Here is a 14,139-nt window from a genome sequence, read left to right on the forward strand (position 1 = left end):
CCTAAGCATGCGTGATGGTAGCATTCGACATTTAGTGTAATTTCTCCAAAAAAATAAAGTTGGTAAGATCCGGTTTCTGCTTCTCCTGAATACAAGTCTCCACCACCATCGCGAAGAACTCTTTCAACACCGCATTTCTCCTTGGTCTCCGCTAAACTCTCTCCTTATATGTGATGTCTGAGATTCTTAACAATATAGAGAAATAGCAGTCCTCTTTCACGGCGAATTTTTCCATAAGTTCCAGTGCATTTAGATAAGTTTTGTCTGCATCTCCAGTGTCCTGGCATCCATAACGGCTTTCTTACCACCTCTCCGATATTTTTCTTTATCTTTTTCTGTTCTGGGCCCGGTTTCTCCAGGGGTCTGGCGTGCTACTCGCAGTTCGGCCCGGGGCACAGAGTCCCGCGACCCGGGCCCCAGCTGGCGTGCCCCACGCGCGACCCCTGCCCAGAACCCAGCATCTTACTGGGCCTGGTTTCTCCAGGGGTCTGGCGTGCTACTCGCAGTTCTGCCTGGGGCCCAGAGTCCCGCCACCCGGGCCCCATCTGGCGTGCCCAGCCCGCGACCCCCGCCCAGAACCCAGCGTCTTACTGGGTCCGGTTTCTCCAGGGGTCTGGCGTGCTACGCGCAGTTCGGCAGGGGCCCAGAGTCCCGCGACCCGGGCCCCATTAGGCGTGCCCCGCCGGCGACCCCCACCCAGAACCCAGCGTCTTACTGGGCCTGGTTTCTCCAGGGGTCTGGCGTGCTACGCGCAGTTCGGCCCGGGGCCCAGGGTCCCGCGACCCAGGCCCCGGCTTTTGTGCGCCGCGCGCAACCCCTGCCCAGAACCCAGCGTCTTACTGGGCCTGGTTTCTCCAGGGGTCTGGCGTGCTACGCGCAGTTCTGCCTGGGGCCCAGAGTCCCGCGACCCGGGCCCCATCTGGCGTGCCCAGCCCGCGACCCCTGCCCAGAACCCAGCGTCTTACTGGGTCTGGTTTCTCCAGGGGTCTGGCGTGCTACGCGCAGTTCGGCAGGGGCCCAGAGTCCCGCGACCCGGGCCCCATCTAGCGTGCCCAGCCTGCGACCCCCGCCCAGAACCCAGCGTCTTACTGGGTCCGGTTTCTCCAGGGGTCTAGGCTAATTTAAATATACAAAAATAATGTTAAAATGCTCAAAAGTGTTTAAAGATTTTTTAGTTCACTAACATTTAACTATGGGTTCTCACATAGGAATCTAGACTTCTGGGTTATCTTGAAGACCAACAAGTCTGACAATCCTCAACCCATTTTCCTATTCTACAATAATTAGCTAAGGCAGAGAGGCCTTTTCTTTACTGCATAATATACTCCCCAGATTGTCAAAGTCCACATCACTCCCTGTTGTATTACACCCAACCTACTTTATCCATTCATGTCTCTTTGTAATCCCTAAAGACTTTTGAATATATGGTTTCTGGTTCAAGGTATATTGAAGTAAATCACTTACTTGAATTACACAACTCAGTCTCTGGATTCAGGTCAATACTGACACAGTGATCAAATTTTAGAGCAATGTTTCTGGCTGCATTTCTTTCTGTATCCAGCAAACTGACTTCAGTGGATCCTGTGTGCAGATGCAGTGCCACCCAATTTCTGCTCAGTCCCTGATTTCACCCTTGTATCTCTGTGGAAGGAGCCATCTATGCCTGCTCAGTCTCCCCATCAGCCCTGTGTGCGGGTGGCATCCGCATGTCCAGTCTGCCTTGACCTCCTCTGTCAAGTTTCCCTTTCTTATACCCTTTCTGTCTGGAGAAGATCCCCAACAGTTCATTTTGACATTAGCTTAACTTCTCCCTGTCACCGTTCTCCTCTGGTTCTGCAAAGCACCTCTCAAGTTGGGTGTAAAACATTCTGTCTGGATCTTCCTACCCTTTCAAAGAAGATCAATAACTTTTTCTAACTTCTCCCTTCCTCCTCCCTCCCCCAATTATGCATCTCAAGATTATTTGTCCACTGACCTGGCTTATTGCAAACTTTAGAAACTCTTGGAAAATTAAGTTTGACACCTTTCTACTTAGATAAAAATAGGCACTTGAGTATAAATATGCTGTACAGTCTGAGGGATAAAATGCTTCATCCTTACCATCAATAACTAAAATAAAAAGATGCATTCCCCTCAGAGCTATCTAGAGATAGCTGTGTACTAATTTTCACTCGGCCTCACTGCCTCCAGTCTCTCAAGGCTAAAGCCTACAACAATTCCCAGGGAATCTTTCCACAGAGCAGTGGCTTCAGGCTGCCACTCTGAGGCCACTGCTGGGAATCAGAAAAGTAAGGGGACTCCAAACAGGCAACACTACTCTCATCCCCACGTGACTCTGCCTTGCATAGTCATTTAGTCACTGTCTTAGTCCATTTGGGCTGCAGTAACAAAAATACCTCAAGGGGCATGTATATGTCATACAAAAATATTTATTTTCATAGTTGGGGAGGCTGGGAATTCTAAGATCAAGGGACAGATTCAGTACCTGGTGAAGACCCCTTCCTGGTTCATAGAAGGCAAAATCTCCCATTTCTCTTCACTGGAAATATCACTTGGAGGGATGGAAAAGAGGGCCTCCTTTATAGAGGTACTAATACCATTTATGAAATTCTGGCTCTTGTGGCAGAATCCTCTCCCAAAGGTCCCACCTCCTAAGACCATCAGCTTGCAGGTTAGAATCTCAACAGGTGAATTTGAGGATGGTTATAAACATTCAATCCATTGCATTTACCTGGCAAATACTAAAAAACACCATGTTCTGGCATGCCTTAGATGTCCGGGATATAATCGTGAATGGATTCATCCTCTAACATTTCACAAATTTTAGTCTACTGCGAATCAGATAAGCAAGCAAAAAAACAGAATATACAAAGCCATGTTAAGTATTATCATGGAAGAAGTACAGGGTGTTAGGATGAGCCTAGCTAAACTGAGGGCCTGAAGGGCAGTGCAGACAAGCTAAGAGGAAGTGATAGCTTAGTTGAGGTTTGCATAGCCAATGGGAGTTAGCCAGACAAAAAAGAGAAGCTGAGGAAGAGGTTTCCAGCTGCCAGCTCTGCAGTGTGTGAAGTCACCCAGAAGTTGGTGAGCAAGAGGAATTTCACTCCAAATGGCTAGAGTGTTACATGCACTTTGCTAGGACCCAGAAATGATGACGGAGAGATGCACCTTTTGAATTCAGGTTAAGTGGCTTTGGTTTTACCTTGGAACCAATAGGGATCTGCCTCAGAGTTTTATGCAGAAAGACAGATTTTCTGGTTAGATTTGCATATTAGGGGAGTCCTCTGCCTGCTAGATGGAGATTGGAGAAATACAAAAGTAGAAGAAGGCAACTCAGTTAAAGGGGAGCCACATACGCCAGGCAGGAGGTGATGGTATCTTGCAGAGGAAGAGGCAGTGGGGTTGAAGAAAAATGTATAGATTAGAAATGATTCAGACAATACTTAAACAAATTGATTTCTACATACTGGAAAAAAAAAGGTTTTGCTGGTAAGTAAATAATTTTATTTGTGAATATACTTACTAAATCACATTCAAGACAAGAAATTTAGGTCATTTTCAAATTCTAAATGGGGCTCCTGATCAAACCACTGGTTCTTCAGCCTAACTTGAAGCTCACTGACTTCTTGGTCTCAGCTTACTTCATCTTCTTGGCCCATTTGAGTCTCAACAAACTGGGCACGTCGGAACTAGTGAAGGTTTTTATGTGTGTGTGTGCGGTACTAGGGGTGGAACCCAGGGGCATTATACATCTGAGCCACACACACCCCCAGCCCTATTTTTTATTCTTATTTTGAAACAGTGTCTCACTGAATTGCAAAGGGCCTCACTAAGTAGCTGAGGCTATCTGCAAACCACAATCTTCCTGTCTCAGCCTCCCAAGTGCTGGGATTACAAGAGTATGCAGTTTGAGGGTTTGTTTTTAATGGCTTTTATTGTCGGTCCATAGTGAATGCTTTTCTCAGGTTTTCTTGTGTTTCTTGATCTGCTTCCACCTCCCTGACAGTGTGTCCTGAGAGCAGAGGGCAAAGGCAGCCGTTCTGGAGGTGCAGGTAATGAACAGCTGAGTAGCCAAGCAGCGCACTCAGGGAGTCAGGGAGGTGTGACGAACGGGCACACTGTATTTACAGTCGCTCCTTTGGGTGGCTGAAACAGCACTTCCTGTGCCTGGAAAATGGCACGTCTGAAGGCATTAACAATCTGTTGAGTACATATAATCACATGTTAGTCTCGTTTTCTTGCTTTTTGTCTCACCATCATATTATAGACTGGAGGGCACCCACGGGGCTCGGGAAGAGCAGAGGAGGGAAGCTGGAGAATAGAGTAGTAGCTAGTTTATTTCTAACTATTTGCAGCTGTCAGTTTGTTTGGGCACTTTTTTTTTAGGCAGAAGAACAAAGTCTTGCTACATGGGATTGTTTTCTTTGGCATGATAAACAGACATTTTCTTGAGAAACACATTGAGATAACACAAAACATCTGCAAAAAAGATTCGGTCCTCCATGGCTGAATTTCATCAGCATCAGCAATAGCCTCCTTTATATGTGAGTGTGTGTGCATACGTGAGTGTGTGTGTGTTGCAAAAGGCAAGGGACTCTGGTCTGATTGACTATGAAGGAGCAAGAAAATAAGAGGAGGAGGATGTGGATTTTAAAGAAACATCTGTGTTCATTTTTTCCCCCTTGTCATCCAGTTACATTTTGTTTTGCAAGTATTTTGGAAATGGTATGTTCTCAGCCACACTGCCAGAAGAGGTCTGTTTTCTTTTCCCACGTGTGTGGGATGTTGTTTTTATTCATGACCTATTGACAATGAGTTATTTTTATGACATGTAGAGGGATTTTCACATGTACACTCTTATTACTGGACTCCAAAGACAGAAAGGACAGGACAAACACCCTCATATATGCATAACGGTTTAAAGGAGAACCATGGGCATTTTCCATCATGACTCATGACACTGGGGGTCCCCCAAAGATCAGCCAGGACATTAGGTTTCATCATGTGTCTGTGGAAGCTACTACGCCAGCTCACGTAACATTCCTATATATCACGTTTCTCCCACATCTACTTCCTGGGAAGGAGGTTGTCCTTCGGGGAGAAGGTAGGTTCACCTGGCTTTGATGAGGAAGAGCCAGCTTTGTAGCAACTGTAGGTTGCCTGGACGCCCTCTGTGTGCCTGCACGCCCTGTGCTGTGGTCTCCTGAGCAGCTAGGTACCAGTGTCACTATTCCTCAGGTCAGGAATAACCGAGCCTCCTGGAAGTTAGCAAACATGCTCAAGGGCAAGCAGCAGGGAAGTTCCACAGCTGGATGCTGGACCTAGGAGTGAAGGATGCCAGAGCCACATGCTCATCCAGCATCCTTCCCTCCAGCACGGATGTTTGGGAAAGTAAGAGCCAGATACCCTTTCAAACATTGTCTGTTAGAAAGGTTTGTTTCCCCAGTTCTGCCAATTGGATTGGAGTGAGATAAAAGAAAGCACTAGCATCCTGCAGAGCTTCATGGCAGAGCAGAAAGTGCAGAGGCTTTGGAACCGAGCACTCTTGAATTCAGATCCCTTGACATCACAAATGAGTCCTGTGAATCTTTGATCTCTCCATCCCTTCGCCTTGCTGAATTTTGATTACAGGGGAAGCGATGGCAGAGGGGCTGGACTCTCATTGCAAGAGTCAGAAAATATTTATTTCACATCCATCTCAGTCCAGGCTCTGTGCTGGGCACTGAGGAGGACATCAGTGATGTCTTACCCAGCGTACAATTCAGAGAGGGTTGCAGACCCGTGGCAGGGATGCCCACAAATACCGTGCATTTGCCACCTGTGATCTGATCAGGAAGGTTTCAGGAGCAGGGTAGCAGATACCAGATAGCCCGAGTCCAGGGACAAGGGCAGACTTTGAGTTGAGCTCTGAAGAGAGAAAGGCACTGACTAGGGAAATTAAACTGGAAGGGTGGCCTGTCTTCCTGCTGCTGCAGAACACGGTGTTTGAGGGCAGTTGTCTAGGGTCTATGGAGACAAGTCCTTAAGTTCCATACCTCCAAACCCAGGATCACAGGCCAAAGTTTCATTGCTGTGTCCCTTTCTCTTCATGAGAAAAGAGACAACAGGACCGAAACAGCTTGAGCAGCCTCTAGCTCAGAAACTCCTCTCTGGGTCTTGTCCGACTTTAGGGACTTGTCATCCAAAGCATCTCTGTATTATCTGTGGGACTCTTTCCCTTTTTGGCCTCTGTGACAGGATAAGAGGAATAGCACAAGCCATGGAGATGATTCTTTCCTTTCTGGGGTACCCAAAAAGAAAATATGCAATAGGGCACTTGGCTTAGCAGTGGAAGGAAGAAGAAAGATGGGCCAGGGGAGGAAAGAAAAATGGATTGAAGCTTGGAAATTACCAGAATTCTTGTTTGATTTTATTTGGGAAATGCAGATTTACTAAGTCAAAGATGAAAGCAAACCCATAGGAGACCCCAGATAAATGATTATATTCCATTCTCAATATAGCTCTCAGGCTGAATGTGGCTTTAGGATCAGAAAGCTGTGGTTAGACACATTCGTAAACTCGACAGGACTTTGTCAGACACCAGCTCCTGACTGAGGGCCAAGTCCTCCTACACAGCAGAAGGCACTATGGGGCGTCTCCTCCAGCCCTCCAGAGAAGCCTCAGGCCAGCAGTCTTACCTCACCCTCCACCTGCAGCCCAGCTCTCTGGCCTGCCTCCTCCTGGAACTGATGGCCCCACCAACTCCAGGCCTGCTCGGAGGCTGTTAAGCAATTTCCTGCCGGAGCCTCATGTGAGTGATTGGTTTGGATTCTGATCTCTGCCCAGGCATGTTGTCTCATTTTGGAATCTGAGCTCAGCCTGGCCATGTTTGAGGTTTAGTACCTCCATTCCACACTAATCTATTTAGAAGATCGTCATACCACGCAACCTAGGGTCATCCACGTACAAGGTCATCTTCCAACACCTAGAGGTCTTTCTTTCACTTTGTGGAGTCCTCTGTCTGAGCATATTTTCTCATTTCAGGCAACTTCTTGGGGTTTGAAATTTCCCAGCTCGAATCTGAGAGCCACAGGATGCCCTCGGGGTGAGATGGGAGCAGAGAATGCTTTGAGACTCAGCAATTGCCAATCAATTAGAGACCATCTGGCCACATGTTTTCTCTATCATCCATTCAGATCTAACTGTCTGGAATTATTTTCTTTGGTCTGTGTCATTATGAGACTAGTCAAAGTCTAACTCCAAACCCTTAAGACATATAATGCATTTCACTTAAGACTGTTGGTTAATATTGTCTGGCATTAACTTTTTAATGGAGCATAGTGACTGAAAATTAACTCTCGCCACCTGAAAAACTAGATTAAAAGGAGAATGGAGATTATAATGATGAAAATAAACGTTTCGGGTTCTTTCTTCCCATCCCTGGACTGGGTCAAAATGTTTTTTCATCGCAGAGATGACCCTCCTTCCAAAGCAGTGTGCACTGTCTGGTGCAAGAACTTTGTCAATTCTGAGACAAAAAGCTATCATATCTGCTGTGAGCTTTTTCCAACTGCCCTAAATAGGACATGATGGATTCACATTTTGACTAAATAATACCACTGGCCTTTTTTGATTCAATTTTACAATGATATATTCCCCTGTCTTGCTTGTGCTAAATAATTTTAAAGGTAGAAGCTGGGAGTCCTCAGGCACCTTTGTCCAGCGTCCTTAACAGCTGTACAAGACATATGTATGAGCCAGACGTGGTGGCGCACGCTTGTAATCCCCACGCTTGGGAGGCGGAGACAGGATGATCGCACAGGTTCGAGGCCAGCCACTCTGGCTTAAGAGACCCTGTTTCCAAATAAAATATAAAATAGGTCTGGGAGTGTAGCCCAGAGGTAGAAGGGTTCCATCCCCAGTACCACAAAGAAAAAAAAAAAAAGACATATGTATGAAAGACTTGAAAAAAATAATTCAGGGTAGAATATAGTTCAGAGCCTAATCGAGGATCTGCCATTCTGTTTCTGGAAATTCAGAAGTGATGTACATCAGGTTTTTTTTTATTCCTTATCTTGAATCAGGGTCTCACTGAGTTGCAAAGGGCTAAGTAGCTGAGGCTGTCCTTGAACCGAGAACCTCCTGTTTCAGCCTCCCAAATGCTGGGATTACAAGCGTGCGCCATCACGCCCAGTTTAAATTATTTTGTTTTAAAAGACATTTTTGATCTTCTTTTGCTGGTGAGCTAAGTGGAGGCCATGAAATGATGTTTCAAACATCTGTTCCCACCACCAGGGAGCCCTTAGGAACAGGATGGGAGTGACCAGAGCTCTGGAAAGAAATCTCCTCTTATCTCTTAGCTGCTGCGTGGCCTGGAGCAAATGCTTCAGCTGAGCTAAGCTCCAGGCACCTACCTTTAAAAACTGAAGCAATCACACTCCTGCAGTGGGTGTTGCTGAGATTCAATATGGCACACATTCCTAGAGCAGGCCTCAATCGGTGATCCCTTTTCTTTGGCCATTTAATAAAGGTTGGATACTACTTTTGCAGCACCATGAAGACAAAAACGCCCTCAGATCAATCAATTTTCTGTCACTGGAGGGATGGGGTGGGCTGGTTCTTGTCCTGTGTTGCCACCATGAGACCAATTACATAGGGTGAGAAATTCCAGAATCTACCAAAGCAGTGGGGCTCTTATCAGTTCTGTACATCTGGAGGGACCATTCTATTTTCCTCCTTCTGAAGGTTATTTAAACACACACACACACACACACACACACACACACACACACACACCACTTGAACATCTGGAAAGCAGAAGAGAAAGGGAGAAAAGGGCTAAAATCATGCATAAACTATAGAATTGGGCCCTGAAAATCTAATGAATTTCCAAGTGCCCGTAGCTTTCCTACACTCTGTGATCAGGGCTGTGACTCTGGCTTAGTGGAAAACCACTTGGGGCTCCGGCTCCCCAGGACTCCCTCTTATTCTTGCTTTCAGAGTTGGCCCTGGGGGGTGATGGTGGTGCAGGCTGAGCAGGTTTTGACTTGAGCCATTTGTAGCTTTCACTTTTGAAGAATGAATCACATGTAAGAGAAGGAATGGGGGAAGTCAGACCCGACTTTGTAGCCAGAACCAAGAGATTCTGAGGTCCTACTTCGTTGAGGAGTTTAAATAGAAAATAACAAAAGTAAAGCTTAGTCCCAGAGTTCCCATGAAATGCCAGGCATAGATACTGTTGTAAGAACACTGCGAAGAAAATATGTGTACCAATTTCATAATAAAATAGATTACCTATTCATCTAGTAAGTAGAAGGGCTAGGGTTTTAAATTAGGTCTTGCTGACTCCAAAACCATCTTGTCTCAACCACTCTAAAGCCATCACCCGAAAAGGAGAGGCAGGGGAAAACCACCTTCAAGGTCATAGAAAGGCCAGTGACTGGGCAAAGAATAGAGGGCGGAGCCAGTGGGCTCAAAGCTGAGCAGGGATGGGGCAATCACAGTGTGGGGGGGAGCCTCGCAGAATCCAGCTGGCTGAGTGCATCCTCTGTGTGTCCTGAGCTTTGCCTCCTTGTAGTGAGTGTGTGGTGCTGGCCATGGGCTGAAGGGCCAGGCCGATGGACTGCCACAGAGAGACCTCGCTATGCCCCTGGACAACACTGAGCCTCCACCAGACTAGAGCCTGGGAAAGTGAGAGGTGAGCACACCTGAAGGAGTCCAGGTGACGCAGGAAGGAATGGCTTTGGAGCTGGAGGTGTGTGTGTGTGTGTGTGTGTGTGTGTGTGTGTGTCCCTTCAGCATTATCACTGGGTTTCAGGGTACAGGGTGCTCATGGCTTTGAAGTCAGACCACCTGGATCCAAATCCCTCCTCTTACCAGCCAGGTGACCTTGGGTAGATGCTTCATGTTCCCAGGCCTATTTAGCCAATTGTGAGATGGAAAAAATAATGTAAGGGCTCTTCTGAGGGCTGGCAGCTAATCCACATGAAGTACTTGGCATGGTCTCTAGAGCCCAGTAAGTGCTCAGTAAATATTGGCTTTCACCGTTAGTCCCAGGTCCGTGGTCCTAAGGCCTGAACAGGAAAAGGACATTTATCCTTGGAGGCGGCAGAATATATTAGCTGACCTTCCTCTGTCTCTGGATGTGGCTTCCCACACTGTGGGCGTTTAGAGGACCACTCTTTCCCCATCCCTTTCATTTATTTATGTTTCTGTACCACTAAAGAGTAAACTTGAGATGCTTCACTGTGCTGAGCAATTGTGTGGTGCCTCTAACACAGGCAACAGAGCGAGTCACACTCCAAATGTGCCTGTACTTAGAATTTTAGAGTCGGGCAACCTAGTTCAAATCCCAACCCTGCCACTTATTAACAAGATAAGTCATGCTTCAGAACCTCTGTTAACTGGGAATAATACAATCTACTTCACAGGTAGATTGTGGACTTAACATTCAGTTAAAGAACTCATCTTCTGATGCTAACACATCTTAGAGGGGATCCCATCACCTCTAGCACTCAGACTTTGTGAAAGCCTCCAGACCTTCTCCTAACCTCCAGCAGTTGGTGGTTCAGTGGCCCTGCTCCAGCAGAGAAAGCCCCTAGCTCTCCAGGGGTCCACCCCTACCTTCTCCCTGGCTGCATGTCACCCTCCAGCCCAAATCCCAGCATCCCTGGCCCAAAGGGGCAGCTACCAAGCTGTGCCTCAAACTCTTCCTGGCTTCATGTAACTTTTTGCCCTTTTGCTCTAAAAGAAAATCCAATGTCAGTGTGGAGACCCTAGGGAAGCAGACCCTGTCCCTGCCGTCCGCCAGATGTGTCCTGTCTCTCTCTTCCTGCCCTGGGGGTCCCAAGTGATCTCCTCACAGAGTATCTCATAGCAGACAACAGCTCCAGGTTTCTGTGGAGACAAAGACAGCAAGACTCTAGGCTTCCTGGGGACAAGGGACATGCCCGGAGCACAGCTCGCAATTCCGTTGAAAGGCTGGTGGTCATTTGTGTCTGTTTTTTCTTGATAAGGGAGTTTTCTTTATAATGGCAGCCAGACCTTGCAGAGAGAAGGGGGGAGAGCCTCATTTAGTGAGTTTCTACTATGTTCTAGGCACTGTAGAAAAGTCTTACTCATGGTAACACCTTCCCAACCATACTTGGAGGACCTCTTTTACAGATGAGAAATCAAGTAAATAAAGTGCCCATCTTATGGCTAGGAAAGGAGCGGAGTGGGACCTTCAAGTCTGTTTAACTTAGGAATCCATTACAACATGCTGCCACTTAAGGACAGTGTAAACAAGAATCTAAGCAGCGTTGGTGAGGGAGAGGGAAGTACGCTTGCCATTCTGCTGTTAGTTACATTGACCAAATGGAAGTAATGGTCACCAAGTAAGAAACTGAAGTGACTCCTCCACTGCTCACACTTCCTGTGTTAGGAAAACACAACTCCCAACTCTTACCTTCTCCAATTAAATGGTGCAAGAGGAATGCATGTGATGTAAGTACCTGTGGCATTTGTCGGAAGGAAGGAAGGAAGAAAGGAAGGAAGGAAGGAAGGAAGGAAGGAAGGAAGGAAGGAAGGAAAAATATTTTGGATCAGAATTTGCAAATGGGTAGCTTGTAGGCCCATCTAACCTCAGAGAGAGATTTTTTTATAACCCATGTCATTTATCCTTTAAAATTTCAAATTAATTGCTAACATTTAAAAATGCACCCGGTTGACATAAAACCCAAAATTTCTAAATTCTCTTGAAAAATTCAGAGCCGTTTTTTTTATTTTTTTTTATTTTGAAAAAGAGTCTTGTTCAGTTGCTGAGGCTGGGCTCCAGGCCATGCTCCTTCTGTTTCAGTCTCCCAAGTACTGGGAGTACAGGCACACGCCACCGTGCACAGCTAGGAATGCATGTTTCAATTTGCTCTAGTTCCTCCCAATCCCTGATACTCTAGTCTCCCTGTAGCATTGCCCGCCTTCTGCCAGAGTTCTTACTGTAGCAGGAGGAGGAAAATGAGCTTTGCCACCATCATTTCATGCCTTTTGTTTTTTGCTTTGCTAGGTGTTCCCTTCCCAAAGAACTTCCTTCAGATCTGCAAGAAGATCCTGTGCCGCCTTTTCCGGGTCTTTGTCCATGTCTACATCCACCACTTTGACAGGGTCATCGTGATGGGCGCAGAGGCCCACGTCAACACCTGCTACAAACACTTCTACTACTTCGTCACAGAGATGAACCTCATAGACCGCAAGGAGCTAGAGCCCTTGGTAAGTTTCGCCTGTAATGTGTTGGAGTCACCCCCAAGAGCTTAGCTATTTGTTCCAGTACACTGCCAGACCTGTGGAAGATGCCTGCTGATAGCCAGCTGTTAGATAGAGGGTCGCAGCCTTGGACAGGGTTCAGCAGTCAGCTAAGAGCTAGGAGATGCCAAGATGTCCAGTGCCACCAGATAAGTGTCCAAGATTGCGCTCTGAAGTGGCATAATATGTGGGGAATACAATGGCTTGGGGTTGAGGAAGCAGCTTTGATTCTCAGGGCCAAAATCTTTCGCTTACTTAAGGGGCATCTTGGATCTCTCTTGTTCTCGCTCACGTTATTAACCAAGGATGATCAGACACACTTCCTCGGTCAGCCACCAAATGCCTTAGCACCTACTGTGTGCCAGCTGTTAGATTTACAAAGTCAACTAAAACTGTCTTTGCGGTAGGGACAGAAGCAATTCCTAAACAAGAATACAGCCTCATAGGGACTTTGCTCTTTTAATTGAATCTCATGTGGGGAAGTTAGAGTGAGTCTATCAGGATCCAGAACATTTGCAATTAAGCTCTAGTGTTTTTTAAAAGTGAATGTGGTCTATTTTTCTTTGTGTGTGTGTTGGGAGGGGGGACTGGGGATGGAACCCAGGGCCTCCAAACTACACCCCCAGCCCTATTTTTAATTCTTTATTTTGAATCAGAGTCTCACTAACTTGCAGAGGGCCTCACTAAACTGCTGAGGCTGACTGTGGACCGCAATTCCCTCAAGCATCTGAAGTACTGGGATTACAATCATGTGCCACCACACCTGGCTCTATTTTTCTTTTCTTCCCCCACCCTCTCTCTCTCTGAGGGGGAGTAGAGGGTCATTTTTCTTTTTTAATGGCTTTCTAGCAAGTTCTTGGGGACAAGAACTAAGTTATCTCTGAACATCATTGGACATCTTGTACGGATTAAAACTACAACACATTGATGGTGGAGTTTTTCCTCATTTGTCCTTCATGGCTGTTGAGGGTAAATAGCCACCACGGGGAGAAAAGGTTGTGCAAACAACTCCAAGGAGTTAAAAGACCAGACACAGTTGATAAAGCTAATTTCAGAAAATGCCAAGGACAAAGTAAAGAGTGGAGAGGGGTCACATAAGCGAAGGAGCAGGGAGCTACTCAGACTCTGGACACTGTTCTTCTGCTTGTGAGGGTTTGAGTTCAGTTCCCCTCAGTGAGCATGCTCAGGGAGAAAGAAGAAGAATCCCTTCCCCAAGGCTGGCTGGAAGGAAGAGGCTCTTCTAAGTGCCCACACTATCAGTCTTGCTGAGCTAAAGGAGTAGGAGTCTTAGATGAAGAGAGTGTAAAGTCAAGTTCTCCATTATGTGCAGAAGCATAACAGCCACTGTAGGATGAAGCTGCTTGTGTATCAATAAGTACAAAGCCTTTTTTTGAAATAAAAAAAAACTCTCAGTCATTTTCTATAGCTGAAGAACGGCTCCGAAGGCTGTAACACCTAGCACTGCCAGGGGCTGGCTTGAAATCTCAGTCACAGGCCTTGCATAAGCCAGTATTCTAGAAAAAAAAAAAAAAAAAAAAAGCCTCTTTGGGGGCCTTGGAGAAAAACTCTGATGAGATTAACCAGGAATTATTAGCAGTGGAAGTGAGCAAAAAAGTTGTCATTTTTCCCCCCAGAAGCTCTTTTTGTTTTTGTTATTTTAATCTTGGGGAAATAGCATTCTTCCTACTTTTGTTTTACTCATTATAGCTATGGGGAAATTAACTTTAGTACATTGTAAATGCTTTATTATCTGAAATAATGTATTTGCTTTACACAAACAAAAACCTACCAAGCATAGGAATAGATAGAAGTTTTCTGAGGACATAATTATGTGATGTCAGCCCCTGGACACTTAACAGATCCAGTGTCCACCAAGAATGTTAA

The 14,139-nt window shown here is 46.2% G+C and overlaps 1 protein-coding gene across 1 annotated transcript in view; it reads left to right on the top strand.

The window, feature by feature from the left end:
• MOB3B (MOB kinase activator 3B) overlaps positions 1 to 13,353 on the top strand; it is a gene marked incomplete at both ends in the record, with an annotated part of 102,599 nt that extends 89,246 nt beyond the window's left edge. Inside the window, 3 exons of the mRNA XM_080708953.1 lie at positions 12,020 to 12,222; positions 12,516 to 12,658; positions 13,233 to 13,353. Of these exons, the coding sequence (XP_080565079.1) occupies positions 12,020 to 12,222; positions 12,516 to 12,658; positions 13,233 to 13,353 (467 nt within the window). The remainder of the gene's footprint in view (positions 1 to 12,019; positions 12,223 to 12,515; positions 12,659 to 13,232) is intronic.
• Between the last annotated feature and the right edge of the window lie 786 nt (positions 13,354 to 14,139).

The sequence above is a fragment of the Muscardinus avellanarius genome (genome assembly GCF_963383645.1).
Source record: "Muscardinus avellanarius genome assembly, chromosome: 13".
NCBI classification, from domain to species: Eukaryota; Metazoa; Chordata; class Mammalia; order Rodentia; family Gliridae; genus Muscardinus; species Muscardinus avellanarius.